General features: G+C 39.5%; 1 protein-coding gene across 3 annotated transcripts in view; it reads left to right on the top strand.

The window, feature by feature from the left end:
* zdhhc8b (zDHHC palmitoyltransferase 8b) overlaps nucleotides 1-19,694 on the top strand; it is a 230,679-nt gene that overhangs the window by 186,489 nt on the left and 24,496 nt on the right. For all 3 annotated transcript variants that reach the window (XM_072587738.1, XM_072587740.1, XM_072587739.1), the window contains exons 2-7: nucleotides 3,178-3,299; nucleotides 8,288-8,445; nucleotides 9,330-9,502; nucleotides 16,036-16,138; nucleotides 16,357-16,448; nucleotides 18,264-18,396. In XM_072587738.1, coding sequence (XP_072443839.1) covers nucleotides 3,178-3,299; nucleotides 8,288-8,445; nucleotides 9,330-9,502; nucleotides 16,036-16,138; nucleotides 16,357-16,448; nucleotides 18,264-18,396 — 781 coding nt within the window. The remainder of the gene's footprint in view (nucleotides 1-3,177; nucleotides 3,300-8,287; nucleotides 8,446-9,329; nucleotides 9,503-16,035; nucleotides 16,139-16,356; nucleotides 16,449-18,263; nucleotides 18,397-19,694) is intronic.

Here is a 19,694-nt window from a genome sequence, read left to right as displayed (position 1 = left end):
GTCAGAGTGTCTGTCAGAGTGTCTGTCAGTGTGTGTGAGTATAATGGGGTATAAGTCAGTGAGAGGGAGAGTTTGGGTGTCTGTGTGAGTGTGTGGGTCTGGAGGAGTGTGTGTGTGTGAGAGAGAGAGAGCGAGTGTGTATAGTGTATTGGGGTCGCCTGAAGTGTGACTTCTCCCAATGGGAACATCATCTTCCCAATATCCACTCTATCCAGGCCATTAAGTATTCTGTAAGTTCCAATTAGATCACCCCTCATCCTAAACTCCATTGAATATAGAGCCAGAGTCCTCAAATGTTCCTCATGTTAAGCTGTTCATTCCTGGGACCATTCTTATGACAATAGACAATAGGTGCAGGAGTAGGCCATTCTGCCCTTCGAGCCTGCACCACCATTCAATATGATCATGGCTGGTCATCCTTAATCAGTATCCTGTTAATGAGTCTCTTCTGAACATGCTCCAGGGCCAGTACATTCTTCATGAAATATGGGACCTAAAACTGCACATAATACTCCAAATGTGGCCAGACCAGAGCCTTGTAGATCCTCAGAAGTACATCCCTGCTTTTATATTCAATTCCTCTTGAAATAAATGCCATCATTGCATTTGCCTTCCTAACTACTGACTCAATCTGCAAGTTTACCTTGAAAGAATCTTGGACTAGAAATCCAAAGTCTCTTTGCACTTCAGACTACATTTTCTCCCCATTTAGAAAAAAGTCCATGTGTCTATTCTTCCTACCAAAGAGCATGACCTCACACTTTCCCACATTGTATTCCATCTGTTATTTCTTTGCCCACTCTCCTAACCTGTCCAAATCCTTTTGCAGCCTCTCTACCACCTCAATGCTACCTGTCCCTCCACCTATCTTTGTATCATCTGCAAACTTAGCCAGAATGCCCTCAGTTCCTTCATCTAGATCATTAATGTATAAAGTGAAAAGTTGTGGTCCTGACATTAACCCTTACAGAACACCATTCGTTACTGGCTGCCACCCTGAGAAGGACCCTTTTATCCCCACTCTGTGCTTGTATCCATGCTAGCACCTTGCCTCTAACACCATAGACCCTTTCTTACTCATTAGCTTCCTGTGTGGCACCCTGTCAAAGGCCTTCTTGAAGTCCAGGTAGATAACATCAATTCGTTCTCCTTGGTCTAATCTATTCGTTACTTCCTCAAAGAATTCCAGCAGATTTGTCAGGCATGACCTACTCTTGATGAAACCATGCTGACTTTGCCCTATTTTACCATACACTTCCAAGTGTTCAGAAATCTCATCCTTCACGATGAATTCCAGGATCTTACCCACGACTGAGGTTAGGCTAATTGGTTTATAATTTTCCATCTTCTGCTTTTATTCTCTTTTTAAACAGGGTGTCACGTAAACAATTTTCCTGTCCTCTGGGACCCTGCCTGGTTCTAGTGATTCCTGAAAGATTTCCACTAATGCCTCCACTATCTCTTCAGCTATCCCCCTTAGAACTCTGAGGTGTAGTCCATCTGGTCCAGGTGATGGCCACTACATTTAGCTCTGGTCCTGACTCTCTAATGTTTTGGGAAGTTACTTGTGTCTTCCACTGTAAAGACTGACCCAAAGTAATTATTCAGTACCTCAGCCATTTCTTTGTTTCCCACTGCTATCTCTCCTGTGTCATTTTCTAGTGACCCAGTGTCCACTTTTGCCTCTTTTGTCCTTTACATACCTGAAGAAGCTCTTACAGTCTTCCTTTATATTACTGGCTAGCTTATCCTCATATTACTTCAAAGAATACTTCATTATCTGTAAAACACTTGGAGGTGGCTGGTAGTCATAAAATTTTCAAAGTAATTGTAATTTTTTCATAGAATCCCTAGAGTAGGGAAGCTTGCCACTCGACCCACCAACTCTCCAAAGAGCATCCCACCCAAACTCAACCCCCTACTCTATCCCTGTAACCCTGCGTTCCCCATGGTTGATCCACCTAGCCTGTACGTCACTGGACACCACGAGCAATTTCACATGGCCTATTCACCTACCCTGCACGTCATTGGACTACAGGGGTTAACTGGAGCATCCTGGGGGAACCCATGCAAACACTGGGAAAATGCAAACTTGGCACAGACAGTCCCCTGAGGGTGGATTTATACCTGGATCCTGGCGCTGTGAGCCACAGTGCCACCACTTTTTGAAAGTGATCATAGTTTGGTCAAGTTCAAAGTGTGTTTGAAAGAGAGAAATATGATGCAACTACTTAAATTTCACATTTAATTCAGACTGGCTTCAATGGGATGAGCCATAACTTGTCCACAGTAAACAGAACAAATCAAGTAATGGGTAGAAGCAGCAGAAAATAAGTGGGAGGTGTTTAAAAAAAATTGTGATACAAAGCCAATTTTTGGACCTTCAAAGATGCTTGGGATCTAAGTAAATAGCATATTCAAGTGTCAAGAACAGGTACAGAGAATAATTTATAAAAATCTGTTCTGTACAATTCGGGCTTCCTGGAAGCTATAGTGATATCTTCATTCACTGAAAAATGAGAGCACTGCTAGTGTTCTTCAATTCTTAAAACTGATTATAACTTGCAATATACTATTTCACCATGTTTTAACAACAACCTGTATATAGCTCCATAACATAAAATGTCTCAAATTACCTCATAGCATTATAAAGCAAAGTATTGCACAGAAGTTTTATACTTTGTTCTTTCAGTAACTTATTATGAATGTATTGTGCTTTGTAGGCAGAATATTGTTTTGCCAGTTTGTAATCTTCTTGGGTTTTTAATTCTTATTTCCAATTACCAGCATATGCTTTTGCGTTGAAACTGCTATGTCCAAAGTATTCATGAATTATGTAACAACTGATAACCCGCAACTACTAAAACTGTTATTTTCTAGTTTTTGAAACAAAGTTTTTCCCTCCTTTACGGCTTTCCTCATGACTAGATTTACTTTATTGTTATTTCCCCCACTTGTTGCTTGTGGAAGAGGATGAGATTTATCTTGGTGTCTGGGTGCCAGAGGTATTAACAGCCTTCAAACATCCTGGCATATGTTTAAAGGGTATATGGGGAATGTTGAAACTCTGCACAATCACTTTTCTCACTTGCCCAGCAGGATTGACAGACAGAAAATTAGAGCAGAAAGCCTTGTATAATTCATTTCCCAATCTGTATCATGTTTTATTTCTGACAGGTGTCCTTGGCTAACAAAAGAAATCTCTCCAGCAATTCCAGTCTACAATGGACTCCTGTTTCTGTTTGTTTTGGCAAACTTCAGCATGGCAACATTTATGGATCCTGGAGTATTTCCACGAGGTTGGTGTACAAAGATTGTATGGCTACAATTTGCAATGTCTCTGCACTACTTAAGAGTGAAGAGCTGCTTATTACAGAACTTCATTAGTGCTGGCTGCATGAATTTACTCGAACCTTTACCAACCATTAGTCTAAACTTAATGTGTGTATGTGTGTATAATAATGCATAATGGACATGAAAGAATCTCAAGTTTTCTCTATAAATTAATAGCTATGTTCTAAATGGGTTTCTAAGAAAATTGCTTAAGCATTTTGACTTGTTCAATTCCCACATTCTTACAAAGTGCCATTTTACTACTGTCAACATGATCTTGTTTGGCTTGCTCCTAATTTTCCCTTAGCAACAGTATGTGAGGCTAAACAGAACTTTTTTCTTCTTCCAGTTTAACAGAGATAATTTCAATTTTCAACTTATTTCACCCTAAGTCAAATGTCCATCACCCTCATTTCTGGTCTTTGTGATATCTAAGCATAGGTTTACACAGTGATTTCATGGCTGGCTGTTTCATTCAGAATTCCACCATCTCAGTCCCATTCAAAGATAAGTCCTGCTCATCCATCCTCACCGATCTCCAGGAATGGTTGAACCTTGAATGTATTGATTCTGTTCTTTCACTACTGTATCTCTGGAACTTCCTCCAGCATTTCTGGATGCGCCCAACCAGAGGCAAGATTTTACGTGTCCCCTCAGGGCAGTCACTATCCATGTTCCACTGGCTGCCCCCACAGCAGCATAATGCCAAGAGCAATATTACTCTCATTATAATTAGAGTCCCTTACACCAACAGAAGTCCGACCTTAGAGAGCTGCTGGCCAATAGTTTTGTACACTCAGCTGTGCCAGGTGAGATGGTGATCTTTGCTGGGACGACAGGCAGCGCGATTGCCATGGAACCCAGATGAGTTTGGTATCAGTGATCTCAGTGAGGGTTAGGTAGAGAAAAGGGTTCAAAGGGCTTAGGAAGGCTAAAGTGGGGGAATTCATTCATAATTTTACTGAAAGAAATGCAGTGTATTTGACCCTCTGTTCAATAGTGGGTCAGCCTAGTGATTTTGTTGCTGGACTGTTAATCCAGCAAATGGTGGAATTTGAATTCAATAAAAATCTGGAATTAAAAATCTGATGACCATGCAATCATTGTCGATTGTCAGAAAAAAAGACATCTGCTCATTAATATCCTTTACGGAAGGAAACTGCCATCCTTTCCTGGTCTGGCCTACATATGACTCCAGACTCGCAGAAACGTGGTTGACTGTAAACTGACCTCTGGGCAATTAGGGATGGCAATAAATGATGGCCTTGACAGTGATGCCCCCATCCTGTGAATGAATGAATTAAATTGAGACGTACAATTATAGCTGATATGCTCTCATTTGAGTGCCTTCCTTGAGATGGGTGAAGTTGATTTGCTTTGGCAGTCGGAACTCAGGCATCTTAAGCATGTGGGTGGCCCACCGGAATCGGTTTCCAATGATCGTGGCCTCAATGCTGACGCTATTGGCTGCATCAAGGGTGCTGATTTCCTCCCAGCTGATGTGGAGAATCCAAGTTAAAGACTGTTCATGGCAATTCTCAAGGGCCTGCATAATAAAACAAATATTTCAAAGACTCCTTGAAGGTTTCCCTCAAGAAATGCAACATAGATGCCAATGCATGGGAGACTCTCATTCAAAAGAAACTGACTTGGAGGAAGCTCCTGTGTGAAGGGACACGATCTTTTGAAAACACTGCTCAGCAAGAGGAATAATGGAAAAGTAACCAGAGAAAGGAACAAGCGATTTCAAGGCCAAGGAGTATTTAATGCACATACCTGCTAAATGTGTGGTTGGAGATGCTGCCTCTCAGCACCAGGGACCCAGGTTCAATTCTGAGCTCGGGTGATTGTCTATGTGGAGTTTACACATTCTCCCTGTTTCTGTGAGGGTATCCTCTGGGTCCTCTGGCTTCCTCCCATAGCCCAAAGATGTGCAGGTCAGATGGATTGGCCATGCTAAATTGCCCATAGTGCCCAGGGATGTATAGATTAGGGGGTGGTTAGCTTGGGAAATGCAGTGTTATCAGGATAGAGTGGAGGTGGGTGGTGAATCTGAGAGGGATGCTCTTTGGAAAGTAGGTGTGGACTTGTTGGCCTTAATGGCCTGTTTCCACACTGTAGGGATTCTATGTCAGTTCTTCTATCCTATTCTAAGAAGTAGTCACATTGCTGTGGGTCTGGAGTCACTTATACATTAAGAGCAGCACAGTGGCTCAGTGGGTTAGCACTGCTGCCTCACTGTGCCAGGGACCCAGGGTTGATTCCACCCTCTGGCCACTGTCTGTGTGGAGTTTGCACATTCTCTCAGTGTCTGCATGGGTTTCCACTGGGTGCTCTGGTTTCCTCCCACAGTCCAAAGATATGCAGATTAGGTGAACTGACCATGCTAAGTTGCCCATAGTATTAGATTCATTAGTTGGGGGTAAATGTAGGGGAATGGTTCTGGGTGGGTTACTCTTCAGAAGGTTGGTGTGGATTTGTTGGGCCAAATGGCATGCTTCCACACTGTAGGGAATCTTTAAAAAAATATAGACAAGGATAGCAGATTTTCTTCCCTAAAGGATATATGATTTTTTACAACAATCAAGTTTGTTCTTTTTTTCAGTTTTAAAAGTGCTGCTTTAATTTGTTTGTTGCTCCAGATTTTAACGTCCTGTATTTTGCCTTTGATTGGTCAAATGATTGCCATTATCAAAATGTAGCCAGGTTTTTGCAAATTGCTGCTTCCTGCCAGCAAACCTCCTCAGCTATCTTGAAACTGGTTACTGGAAAGCTTGCAAAAGACACTTTGCTAAACCATCCATAGGTTTCATTAAGAGCTGCTGCAGTTTGTAAACCAATAATGTGAAATGTTTCTTCAGTGTTGTTAATGTATTGATATATAGCATGTGTTGATGAGAGGCACACTTCGGAAATTTGGTCAATTTTATGTAAAACTTATTTTACAGAAGTATTAGTTACATGCCTCCTTACTGAGGATTCAGAAAAGACCATATGAAGTTGTAATTATGCATTAAACCGTACAATAAATTATAAATTGATTTTAATGTTCAGCTGGAATGAGAGTCTGTATGAAAGCAAAGACAACTCTTCAAAGCTGTGAACATGTGACAGAATTATTTACACAACCAACTTTTCAAATAGAAGATCTTTCATAGAATTCCTACAGTGTGGAAGCAGATCATTTGGCCCGTTGCATCCACACCAACCTTCCAAAGAGCAAACCCACGATCTACCCTGTAACTCTGCATTTCCTGTGGCACATTATTGATGAAGACCTTACGCTGAAAACGCCGACTCTCCTGCTCCTTCGATACTGCCTGACCGGCTGTGCTTTTCCAGCACCACACTTTTTGGCTCTGATCTACAGCATCTGCAGTCCTCACTTTCTTCCATTTCCTGTGGCTAATTCACCTACCCTGCATATCTTTGGGCTGAGGGAGGAAACCCTTGCAGGTGCGGGGAGAATGTGCAAACTCCACACAGTCACCCGAGGATAGAATTGAATCTGGGTCCCTGGAGCTGTGGGACCACCGTGCTGTCCTTGAAGTGACCTATAAACAGTGATTCAATCAAACTCATAAGAAATTTGGAGAAGTCCAGCCATTCTTTTGAGCAATTTTTGCATTGAAATATTTGGGAAGAATGTTGTAGAAATTGAAACTTTTACAATCAAAGTAACAATAATAAGAATGACAAGCATAAAGAGAGCGAGAAATTTGCAAATTGCACCTTGGTAGCTGCCAAGTAAATCTGCTGACCTTATGATCTTGGGTCCACTTTTTGGGTTATTGAGTATTGAATAATTTGTCTGCACTGCAAGTAATAGTTTCTCAATAATCCTAACATTCAATGCATAATGTTTGGATCAATTCCTGTTTTATTAAAACAGTTTGCACCTTTTGAAAAGTGATTTATCAACTAATCTGTCAGTGGTTTCATTTAATCTTGTGCTGTTTCATTTTTGATTGTGTATATTGAGGTAGAATTATTTGAACTTCAGGGATGGAGGGCCCATAAAGCGCTTTTAAAAAAGTGAGGTGGTATTGTACTGAATATCTAACTGCCTGGAAGGATGGTGGCAATAGATTCAGTTCTAGCTTTGTGAAAGGTATTTGATCAAATTAGTTACAAAAGTCATGTTAATATGATTGACTGACTAAGAAGATTGTTGACACATTTTATTTCTTTAATATAGTTAAATAAGTGACCTTTTCTTTTTAAAATAAAATTACATCTCACCTATTTGAGTAAATATCAGTCTTGGACTGTCATCCTTTTGTCTACTTCACTTTAGGTTTACTTGCTGGCATTTTGTGTGACACTGCTTGAAACTGGCACACACACGGTTCTATTTGGACTGTCTATTTTAATAAAGCTGTTTTGTCTTGATTGATGCACATGCCTAATGTGGTTTCAGTGAATGTGGGAAGTACTAAGATGAAGACAGAGTTGAAGAGTTATTTAGAACCAGAATTGTGTGGAAGACTAACTAATTTGGCACTTTGACCAGGCTTAACTAGGAAATATTCATTTCTCAGCAACTAAACTTTTCTTGAAAGAGTTGAGCTGCAGCAGAGAGAAATGTAATCACATGGCCTAAGGTTAGCTTAAGATGGGTCTTCAAGATTGAAAACAAAAATGGGAAATAGGCTTCAGTCAGATCAGAGGAAAAACTGGTATCTCTTGTTTAAAAGAAATAGGATAAGCGATTAGATGAAATAACAATAAAATTAAACTGAGTCTGAAAGTTTTAAAATAATTCATCACTTTAAAAATAAGAATTTTTCCACTTTGATTCACTATTCTAAGACATTATATCTAGACTTTGTACCAGTGCTAATGGCTGAAAATTTATTTTGTTGAACTGAAGATTCAATCCACATTTCTATCAGTTCTTGTCTTTTTGGTTTAACATGGTTTCTGTTTTTATAAATTACCTGATTTCTTTCAGCTCATGAGGATGAGGATAAGGATGATGACTTTCGAGCTCCACTCTATAAGAACGTGGAAATCAAAGGAATCCAAGTACGGATGAAATGGTGTGCGACATGTCATTTTTATCGGCCACCACGATGCTCTCATTGTAGTGTGTGTGACAATTGTGTTGAGGTAAGAGATGCTGCTTTTAGAACTTGGTGCTGAGGTGAAAAAAAGCTGGCATTGCATTGTTCATTTTTTTTGCATTTCACCCCCTATTTCCGAAAGAAATTTCAGATATGATAATTGTTGCAGTCTCTCCATTAACTTGCCCAAATAATGATCACTTGTGTGTGAATCTTAATGGTGAGCATCAGTGATGTTATTTTATCATTGCTGTTAAGCCTGTGCAGTTACAGTGGGATCTCTGAATAGTAATTAAAAGCTGTAGTAATGTTTATGGATCCACACCCACACTCAAACATCATCTATGACTAAAACTAATTGTCCTGTTCTTTATGCCATCCTGATTTTGATGGGCTCTTTCTGAAATTAATTGAAATTAATCCTGGGCCTTTTCTAGACTGCTCAGCTGACAAATTCAGAGCTTAAACTAATGAAATTTTTCATTGTATCATTTTAATATGTATATATTGTCTCATGTAATACAAACAGAATAATTAAAATAAAGCTTGCAAAGTTGTGTCAGATGTGGACACCTCTCTCAAACTGCATTTTGTTGCAACTGGGGAGAAGAACAGCATTTGGAAAAGGAAACAACTTGCTGAACACTTCATAACTCAGTTCATCTTTGTAGCTTTGTAGTGAGTTTTGAGCAATCCGAGGAGTTCTCAATGGTACTGCTTAACATCATGGTTAAATAAATGGTCAGATAATGCTTTTTTGAATGTATAACAGTCAAGAGGTGCAGTCAACATCAGTTAAATGGATGATGTACTTGTGTTGGTGAAGTCATTGTGTTGTAATTCTGTTGATTCGATATAAATTTTGACTGCTTCAAAGATTTTTTTAAAAATTATCTTTCAATTTTTGTTTTGGTTCACTCTCATTTTTAGGATTTTGATCATCATTGTCCATGGGTAAACAATTGCATTGGGCGAAGAAACTACCGCTACTTCTTCCTCTTCCTCCTCTCCCTCAGTACACACATGATTGGTGTTTTTACCTTTGGACTGATTTATGTATTAAAACATGTAGAAGAACTTGCTGCTCCACACACTGCCATCACGTATCCTTTTGCTGAATTGCTACATGGATTGAGATACTGTTGAAACTTGGAGTATTCTCCACTCAAGTGGATAGATGAACACCAGTTTGTATTTATGCAGTGCCTTTAGCATAGTAAAACATCTAGTGTTGCATTTTAGACAAAATGTGGCATCAAGAAGAAAGAAGATATCTGGACAGGTGACCAAAAAAAAACTCAGTCCAAGTAGAGCATTGTAAAAGGTACCTTAAACATTTAGTTCTTCGGAGGTCTGTCAGCATAGTTGGCTAGCTAGCATTGCAGAGTGATGCCAACAGTGTGGGTTCAGCTCACACACTGGCTGAGGTTACCATGAAGGTCTTTCGTTCTCAACCTTTGTCCTCACCTGAAGCATGATGACCCTGTGGTTAAACCATCACCAATCATCTCTCACTAATGAGAGAGCAGCCCGTATTGTTCAGGAGAACTGTGGCAACTTTACTTTTTATTATGTTTGAAACTACTAAGATTTTCAGATTTGTTTGATATCCCTGACAGCTTTAGACCTAGCTCTCATATTTAACCAAAACGATTACAAATTTAATATTAAACCAACTTACAAAACTTCAAAAGCAGCTTTTAAAAATAATCTTCCATTAAATTCAATTGACTGCAGACAGTGTTTCTCACTGTGTTCAGCATGAATGGCGGAGCAGGCTCAAGGGGCTGAACAACCTACTTCTGTTCTTTCTTAGTCTTATGGCCTTATTTGCAATTATTAACAAAATATTAATCAGCATTTTCTGGTGAACTATCCTTAATTAATTTGATTCAAAACAAGTTGCAAAATATAAATTCTTGCATTATTTTTGAAAATTGATTTTAACTTAGCAGTTTGGTAAAGAATGGCACTCTTAAAGGATGTATTATGTTGGATCAGAACAGCAATGATTTGAGTTTAAACAGATTTATTGCATGTACATTGTTCACCCCCTTGACCAGAATTTCAATTGGCCTAAAGGTGGACATGTTGATTATTGACCACCTTTAACTTGTTACAGCATCACAATGGATCAGAATGTTCAGTGGCCTTGGAGTTACTTTTAAGTGAGGGTCCCCTATCCATCAATCTGATCTACTGGAAGATGGACCTGGCTTCAACAGTGTGCATACGTGCTAGGCAGTCTATTATTTTGCAAGGGGTGTAAAATGGTTAAAACGAAAATCTATTCAGCTGTTCATTGTGGACAAAGAATTGAATAAAATGAGCTTTGAGGTCATAGAGTCATAGAGATGTACAGCATGGAAACAGACCCTTTGGTCCAACTCGTCCACGCCGACCAGATATCCCAACCCAATTTAGTCCCACCTGACAGCACCTGGCCCATATCCCTCCAAACCCTTCTTATTCATATACCCATCCAAATGCCTTTTAAATGTTGCAATTTGCCAGCCTCCACCACTTCCTTCGGCAGCTCATTCCATACACGTACAACCCTCTGTGTGAAAAAGTTGCTCGTTAGGACCCTTTTATATCTTTCCCCACTCACCCTAAACCTATGCTCTCTAGTTCTGGACTCCCCCAACCCAGGGCAAAGACTTGGTCTATTTATCCTATCCATGCCCCTCCTAATTTTGTAAACCTCTATAAGGTCACCCTCAGTCTCCGACGCTCCAGGGAAAACAGCCCCAGCCTGTTCAGCCTCTCCCCATAGCTCAAATCCTCCAACCCTGGTAACATCCTTGTAAATCTTTTCTGAACCCTTTCAAATAATGAAGCATTGCGTGTGAAAAAAGAAAGGAATACACCAAGTACTGTATTACCTAAATAATAAGAGGCATTGCATTCCACAGTAATTTCCACAGTAATTCTTTGTGTAAAGTGCTTTGAGACATTGAAAAGATGTGATAAGATGTTCTGTAGGTAGATTTAATGCACTAGAGTATGATGTAAGCAGATTTCACCTATATGACTACCAAGGAAGAAAGTGAGATAAAAAAAGATAGAAATATTGTCAATAAAATGCAAGAGATTGCATGCACGCATGCTCACTCAGTTCATATTGGCAGATAATTTGCCCTATGAATAGAAAAAAGGAAGACAATCTTACATTTCTCGAACACATTCCATAACTTAATATTTCCTAAAGTGCTTTACAATCTGAGGTATTTTTGAATTATAGTCACATTTGTAATATAGAAAACCTGGCAGCTGATTTGAATAAGCAATTCCCCCCCTATAAACAGCGTTGTAATAATTACCAAGCAAAAGTGAGCACTGCAGATGCTGGAGATCAGAGTCAAGAGTGTGGTGCTGGAAAAGCAGCAGGTCAGGCCGCATCCGAGGAGCAGGAGAATCAACGTTTTGGGCAAAAGCCCTTCATCAGGAATGAGGCTGGGAGCCTAGGGGTGGAGAGATAAATGGGAGGGGGCTGGGGCTAGGGGGAAGGTAGCTGAGAATGCAATAGGTAGATGGAGGTGGGGGTAATGGTGATAGGTCAGAGGGGAGGGTGGAGCAGATAGGTGGGAAGGAAGATGGACAGGTCATGAGGGTGGTGCTGAGTTGGAAGGTTGGATCTGGGATAAGGTCGGGAGAGGATAAATTTGAATCGCAAAACCTGCACCCACACCTTCCCCTCCTCACCTCTGTCCAAGACCCAAAAGAAGCCTTCCACATCCATTAAATTTTCGCCTACACTTCCACACGTCATTTAATGTATCCATTGCTCCCAATGCAGCCTCCGCTACATTGGGGAGACAGGGCACCTACTCTCAGCGCTTCAGAGAACATCTCCGGGACACACGCACCAACCAACCCCACTGCTCCGTGGCCGAACACTTCAACTCCCCCTCCCACTCTGCCAAGGATATGCAGGTCCTGGGCCTCCTCCATCGCCACTCCCTAACCACCCGATGCCTGGCGGAAAAACGCCTCATCTTCTGCCTTGGGACCTTCCAACCCTATGGCATCAATGTGGATTTTACCAATTTCCTCATTCCCCCTCCCCCCACCTTATCCCAAATACAACCTTCCAACTCAGCACCGTCCTCATGACCTGTCCTACTTGGCCATCTTCCTTCTCACCTATCTGTTTCACCCTCCCCTTTGACCTATCGCACTCTCAGCTCCCTCCCCCCCTCCCATTTATTTCTCCACCCCTAGCTCCCAGCCTCCTCTCTGATGAAGGGCTTTTACCCGAAACGTCAATTCTCCTGCTTCTTGGATGCTGCCTGACTTGTGATAGTTACCAGCCAATCTGATTTTGGAATGTTGCTTGAAGGATAAACATTGGCTAGGACATCAGGGATAATTAGAGCCATAGAATCCCTGCAGTGCAGAAAGAGGTCATTCGGTCCATAGAGTCTGCTCTAACCCTTCGAAGAGCATCCCGCCCTGAGACCAAAAGAGCGTGCACACTGTGCACAAACAGTCACCCAAGGCTGTAATCAAAACTGGGTCCATGGTACTGTGAGGCAGCAGTGCTAACCACTAAGCCACCATGCTGCCTTCTCTTTTCTCTTCAGAATAGTAATGTATGAATGAGAATTGAGCACACAACTGAACCAGAGCTGATATGCCCAAAGGAAGGTAGGGTTTCCTGTTTTGGTTGCCAAGTGTGCAATCATGTCCTTTCTATGGCATTATCTTTGTGTTTGTACTTCTCCCTTAATTTCATTAAAATGCCAAAGGTGGGTTACGCAGTGATCTCTTCTGTTCAAATGTTCACTTACCTTCAATTTACAAATTATTCTTGCTTGGCTATTTAAAAATTCCAGAGGATTTATACTATATTCACTGTAAAGTGCGTTGGGATATCCAGAAGTTGTGAGAGTTGCTGTATAAATGCACGTCTTCCCAATTTTCATGCAGGACTTTGAAGCTCTCTCATTAGCACAATATGCCGTACAACTAGTTTCTTCACCTTCAGCTGACATCTTGTGCCAATTACCATGCATCAATTTGTATTTTTAATTTCTATCTATGTTTCTCCTGTTGTCGCATCTTGATGTTACTTTTCAATTCTGTCTTATCACCAGCAACCCTTCAAGAGTCAGAATTTTGGAAAATATTCATAATATTTTATATGTGAACAATATGGGCATACTTAGTTGTTAGCAATGAGGTTGAAAGAGATATGAAGGTATTGGAACTTGTGTGCCAAGTCAGTGGAATGGCAAGAAACAAGATGAAGAGGATGGTGAACTGTTTTAGTAAATTTTTGAAAGTCAAGAGATTTTGGTGCTAAACCTCAACAATGTTCAGGTCACACTTGATCATGAGCACTGTTAAATATCATTCAGGCAGAAGCACAAATAATTTTCAGTTCTGGAAGTTTGAAGATACGCTGTAATGTTGACTTTGAGAAAAGGCAACCGAAAACACTAAAAGTACATATATTAAAAAGTACAAAATGGTTATGTCAAGTGTACTTTGCCCAAAGACCATTTCTTGGCTTATTGTCAGACAATTCTATATCCTGAGCTATTTTCTTGGCACTTTATTTTATGTCAGTGGTGGCTTGCCATTGCCTTGTGCTTTCAGGGCCAGGGTGAGAGGCAGGTGCAATCTTCTACACTGGAACTAAAACTGTGCTGTTGGTATAAATCTAAACTAAGTGCTGTCCCCTAACCAAAAAAGTCAAAGAGTGTGGTGCTGGAGAAGCACAGCCGGTCAGGCAGCATCGGAGGAGCAGAAGAGTCCACGTTTCGAGCATAAGCTCTTCACCATCTTCTGCTCCTCGGATGCTTCCTGAGCGACTGTGCTTTTCTAGCACCACACCCTTGGACTCTGATCTCCAGCATCTGCAATCTTCAATTCCTCTTGGTTGAATCTAACCAACAAAGCTAACCTCCCTTTCTCCCCCTTGACCCCCCCCCAAAAAAAGTGTAGTGGATACAAATTGAAATCTCCTTTGCAGGTAAGGCATGATGATAGGAGAAGGTAAGAATGTGGAAACTGATGAAAGGACATTTTAACTCCAATGTTAGAACTCTTTGAAACACAAAAAACTGATAATGATGATATATTTATGAGGTCTCCATAAATAGCTAATGGCATTGGCTCGGTGTGAGCACCCTTGTGTCTAAGTTTGAAGCGCATAGCACTCGAGCCTCATTCCAAGACATGAACACATTGTGCAGGCTGACATTTTAGTGCTGTGTTGAGCAATATTTCCTTGAACTTAGCAGCGTATAACCAGCTTGTTGCACTGTGCAACTCTGTTGAGATTAACGCATGGTCATAGAAAATAAAACAAGTGCATGGCCTACTTGTTCCTTCTGCCATCGGTTCCTGATTGCTGCAAAGCCATAACCCCCATAGCTTAAAAGAAACATTAATTTTCAGAGAGTCCTGCGTTGTTGGGGATGCCATTTTTCAGATGAGACGTTGAACATTCTGCATGTAGATTTTAAAATAATAAATAACCTATGCCATAATTTCAAAGAAGAATAATTGTTTGGTACACTGCTCAATATTTATCCTTCAATCTCAAACAGGTTATCTGATAATTATCTCATTTCATTTGGGATCTTGCTTTACACAAATTGGCCACCCATCTCTTGTATGTGAAAAATCTACACTGTCCTGAATCAAGGTGCTTATAAGTGAAAGTTCATTCTTTCAAAATGGGCGAATGGAATTCCTTGTTTCTCTTTCACATCTATTTGGAAAATTCAAGTTGACATCGTGTTTGAGTAGGTGATCTTAACTCTTGAGCAATGGGGAAGGAGCAAAAGAAAAATCACCTATGAATCTCATTATTGCTTTCTCACTTTGTCAAATGAATGTGGGTGTGGAGATGAGGCAAGAACTGGGAATGGCTGTGATTTCCCCACAATAAAATATCATACTGATCTTTGATTAAGTTGATATACAAGAATTGAACAATTAGAATTTGAGGATGTGTAGGGTTTATAGCAGTGAAGGGGTAGAGGAGAATTAGATATGAAAATAACATTTTTAAAGAATAATATTAATATACATGGAAACTAATTACCTGCAGAGTGAATATTCGGAGCTCAGTCAGAAGGAAGAAACAAGGGGTCTGCCATTTGAAATTGAGATGAGAAGTACTTTTTCTCAGAATATTGAGTGTTTGAATCTCTCTTCTCGAGAGAGTGGTGGAAGGAGGGTCATTGAATAGTTTTAATGCAGTGGTTGATAAGATTAGGAACTCAAAATTATTGCATTAGGTATGTATATGGAGTTGAGGCCACAATCAGATCCAACATGATCTTATTGAATGATGGAGCAGACTAAAGGGGTCACGTGGCCTACTTATGCACTTCATTTGTATGTTCATAAGACAAACTGTACTTTATATGCAATTAAGACCAATAAGCAGGAGTATATGAATTTAAGTTGTTTCTCATTTTGGAGAAACTATTCTTTCGGAAGAGTGAAATAACTGTGTAAGAAATATCAAACAGGTGCATCAGATTGAAATTATTGAGAAAGGTTACTATGCAACTTTTACAGTCACTAGTTCAAATAGATTTTAAAAAATTAATTTGTGTATGTTAAATAAATCATTACTTATTGAATGTGATTCTTCCTTGACTGAAGTAAATAGCATGGCTGTTATGTGTATAGCAGGTCTTTTCTTCATTCCTGTTGTAGGTCTTACAGGATTTCATATGGTTTTAGTTGCCAGGGGACGGACAACAAATGAACAAGTAAGTTAACCAAACCAACATCGAATTGTAACTTCGAGAAGAATGCATTGAAATATCAATATTCTCACATCCGGTTTCTACTGTATTTTTGCTGCCTTACTTTAATCACTGGCACACTCAAGTTAAAGGTTTACAAATTGGCATTCAGTTGCTGCAATTTTTAAAATATATAGCATTGGTTTATTGTGTGTACTAAATCAGCATCTTCTGATATTCAGGTAACTGGTAAATTTCGAGGTGGTGTAAATCCATTCACCCGAGGATGCTGTGGTAATGTGGAATATGTATTATGTAGTCCTTTAGCTCCAAGGTAAGCGTGTCTATTAAATTTCTCAATCCTAAACTGAAAAAGATAGATCTGATAACCAGTTACATTTATAATGAGAAGTGAATTTCAAGTTAAAATCAGGATTTCTTTTCTGTAAATTTAAACCTGATTCAACTTGGATGCAGGAAAAGGAACAAATCCATGACCAAAGTTTGCATGGAATAAAATAAAAGTTCAGACATGTTGCTTTTTGTACAAAGTTTTCATTAGGCCTGTTGGATGTTTAAATTTGATGTCACATTTATAAAACATACAATATGTGTAATGGTGCTAAAACATAGACTTTAAAGATGCCACTTAATAATGTTGCATGAAGTTGGCTGGTTTGGGATCAATGGGTTAGTGTCTTCTGCCTTTATTAACCCCAGCAGATAAACAATTTTTAATGTATTTCTCTCATGCCTTCGACATATCAGTTTACAAAATTTTACCTTTTATATAATAAAGTGAAAATGAAACTTTGTAAATTGAGTTTTATTGACTTATCTTTTATCAATAATTTTTAGCTTGGCTTGCTTAACTATTTATTTTTCTGTTGTGCTATCATGAATGGTATAACTGTTACGTTCTATATAATTTAACTTGGTTTAAAAGTAATTATAGGGCATTTCTTTTTTTTACAAAAGCAAACCCAGTTTTGATTTAGTCCCTTCCCCCTCTCCCTACCTCCCCCCTCACCTTTGGCTTGCACTGCCCTTAATGGCTTTGCATGTAAATATTTAATTGGCTACAAGAGTGATTAATGGTGGTAGAGACAAGAGGGGGGAAGGAACGTCATGGTGATTTTGATGGGAAAATCGTTTAGTTGTGCATAATAGCACTTTTGGGTGAATGGAAAAATGAAAAGAAAATTACAGCAGACCCTACGAAAACAAGCAAACCCTAAGGAAAAAAAGAGAAAAACAGCAGACCCTAAGAAAACAAAAAATAGCAGGCCCTAGGGAAAAACATAATAAAGCAGACCCTTAATGGGGGAAAAAAGAAGCAGACCCTGTGCAGAAAGAAAAAGAAAAGACCTTTATAGCATTTATGGTACAGTGATAGTGTCCCAACCTCTGAACCAGGAGAGACAGGTTCAAGCACCAGCTGCTTCAGAGATGTCATAGCATTTCCGAAAGAAGCTGATAAGAAAATAGATTTTTTTTTAAATTGATGTAAATAAAGCAGATTCAATTCAGAAAATATGAAGTATACTCTGAAGCTCTTGTGTTGGTGATAGTGTCCCTACCTCTGAACCAGAAGGCTTGGGGTTCAAGTCTCACCTGCTCCAGAGATGTATAACAGTGTGTCTGAACAGATTGATTCAAAAATATATATGAAAGCAGACCCTGGGATGGGTCTGCAGAATTGTCTGGGCTGGAGCTACTCTTTGTATACCACGAATAGTGGCACTATTTTATGTTCAACAGTAAATGATGCTCCTCTCCTGTTGAGCTCCCCAAGTTATTACACCAGGGATATTTGATTAATTCTTTCTTTACCTGGCTTGATTCTAATGAGGTTTTCTTGGAAAAGGTTGAATGAAGTTGGAAAAAGGTTAGCTGAATGAAAATTATATATCCTTATTATCGTAATTATAAATATATTATAAATGTTGACAATAAGCCTTGTTTTTAATATGGTTTATACTTATGTATTAATGGGCACCAATGAATCACTGAATTTTATGATCAAGCTGTATGAAACGCCAAGGACAGGTCAGATTGGACCTCACTGTGTGTTAAACCTTGTTATGTATGTTGGAAATGTTACGCGCAAACTTTCTTTTATTTTGATGGTGTTGATTCCTGTTCCCAGGTATGTGGTCGACTATAAAAAGAAAGAGTTGATAACAATAAAATCCCCTTTTGTCAGACTTCCATTGTCTGAAAGACAAATTGCACTCAAGGTAAATGACAATGGAATTCAGGACAATCTGAAAAGGACCAAGGTAAGGAGCCAAATTGTGTTTTAATATCTCAAATTCTTTTAGTATTGTATCCATTCGCCTAATTCTGCTCTTATAGCTTATGGTTTTAGGATCTATCTATTTGAATTTAAAACTTTGAATCTCAGCCTGAGTAAACTTTTAATATCTTTGCATATCGTTAAATTCCCTGCCAGGCATCTGTCATACATAAAACAATATTGAAGTGCTGTGTTTAGCTCTGAATTAGGACAAAGTGAGGACTGGAGATCAGAGTCAAAATGTGTGGTGCTAGAAAAGCACAGCTGATCGGGCAGTATCCGAGGAACAGGAGAGTCGATATTTCAAGTATAAGCTTATGCTCAAACTGTTGATTCTCCTGTTCTTCAGATGCTGCCTGACTGGCTGTGCTTTTTCAGCACCACATTTTTTCAATTACCCTACTTAATTTGCCTGACTGTGTCCATCATTTTAGAATACAGGCTGAAATTCCAGGGCATATTCGTAGATATTGTGTAGTATTAAAAAAAATATATATTTTGTTAAACATCTTCGACTTGCACTCGTCTGGACATTTTACGAATGTGCAAGTTCAAGGCAGGAAAGCCTCCGTTCTACCTTTGTGCCTAACCCAATAATCTTTGACTCCCCTGGTAGTTAAGAATATTGTTTACCTCTGCCTTTGAACTATTTAGTGACCCTACTTCACCAGTCTCTGGGGAAGAGAGTTTCAAAGATTTCTTTCTGAGGGGAAGCATTTCTCTTCAACTCCATCAGAAATGGAAGACTCCTTATTTTCTTTTTTGACCTAGTACAAAGTCTGGCTGTTAACTGTCAATCAGCATTAATGGGTGCATTCTCCATGGCAATGCCTGTACCAATCACTGTCAACTTGCCACTCTCCTCCAATGATATATCAACGTGGTTTTTCCCCTTGAATTTGTATTCTTATAAAAGATTCTATATAAAACATTGGTCAGACAACAGCTAGAATACTTTGAGGATTTTTCAAGCCCCACATCCTAAGGAAATATATACTGGATTTGCAGGCAGTCTGGAGAAGATTCACTAGATTACGATCAGGTATGGAGGGACTGTCTAAAGCAGAGACATTAAGTAGGCTGGACCTTACTTAATGAAATTTAGAATAATGAGAGGTACTTTATTCAAACATGCAAGATCCTTTGAGGACTTCACATGGTAGATGGAGGAAGGTTGGTTCCCCAAGTGAGAGAGTCAAGGACTGTAGGGCATTATCTCGGAATAAGATGTCGTATATTTGGGACAGATGAGGAATTTCTCTTCAGTGGGTAGTGAATCTG

The sequence above is a fragment of the Chiloscyllium punctatum genome, chromosome 17 (assembly GCF_047496795.1).
Source record: "Chiloscyllium punctatum isolate Juve2018m chromosome 17, sChiPun1.3, whole genome shotgun sequence".
Lineage (NCBI taxonomy): Eukaryota > Metazoa > Chordata > Chondrichthyes > Orectolobiformes > Hemiscylliidae > Chiloscyllium > Chiloscyllium punctatum.
The sequence above is the reverse complement of the archived record's forward strand: the minus strand, read 5'-3'. Positions and strand labels throughout refer to the sequence as shown.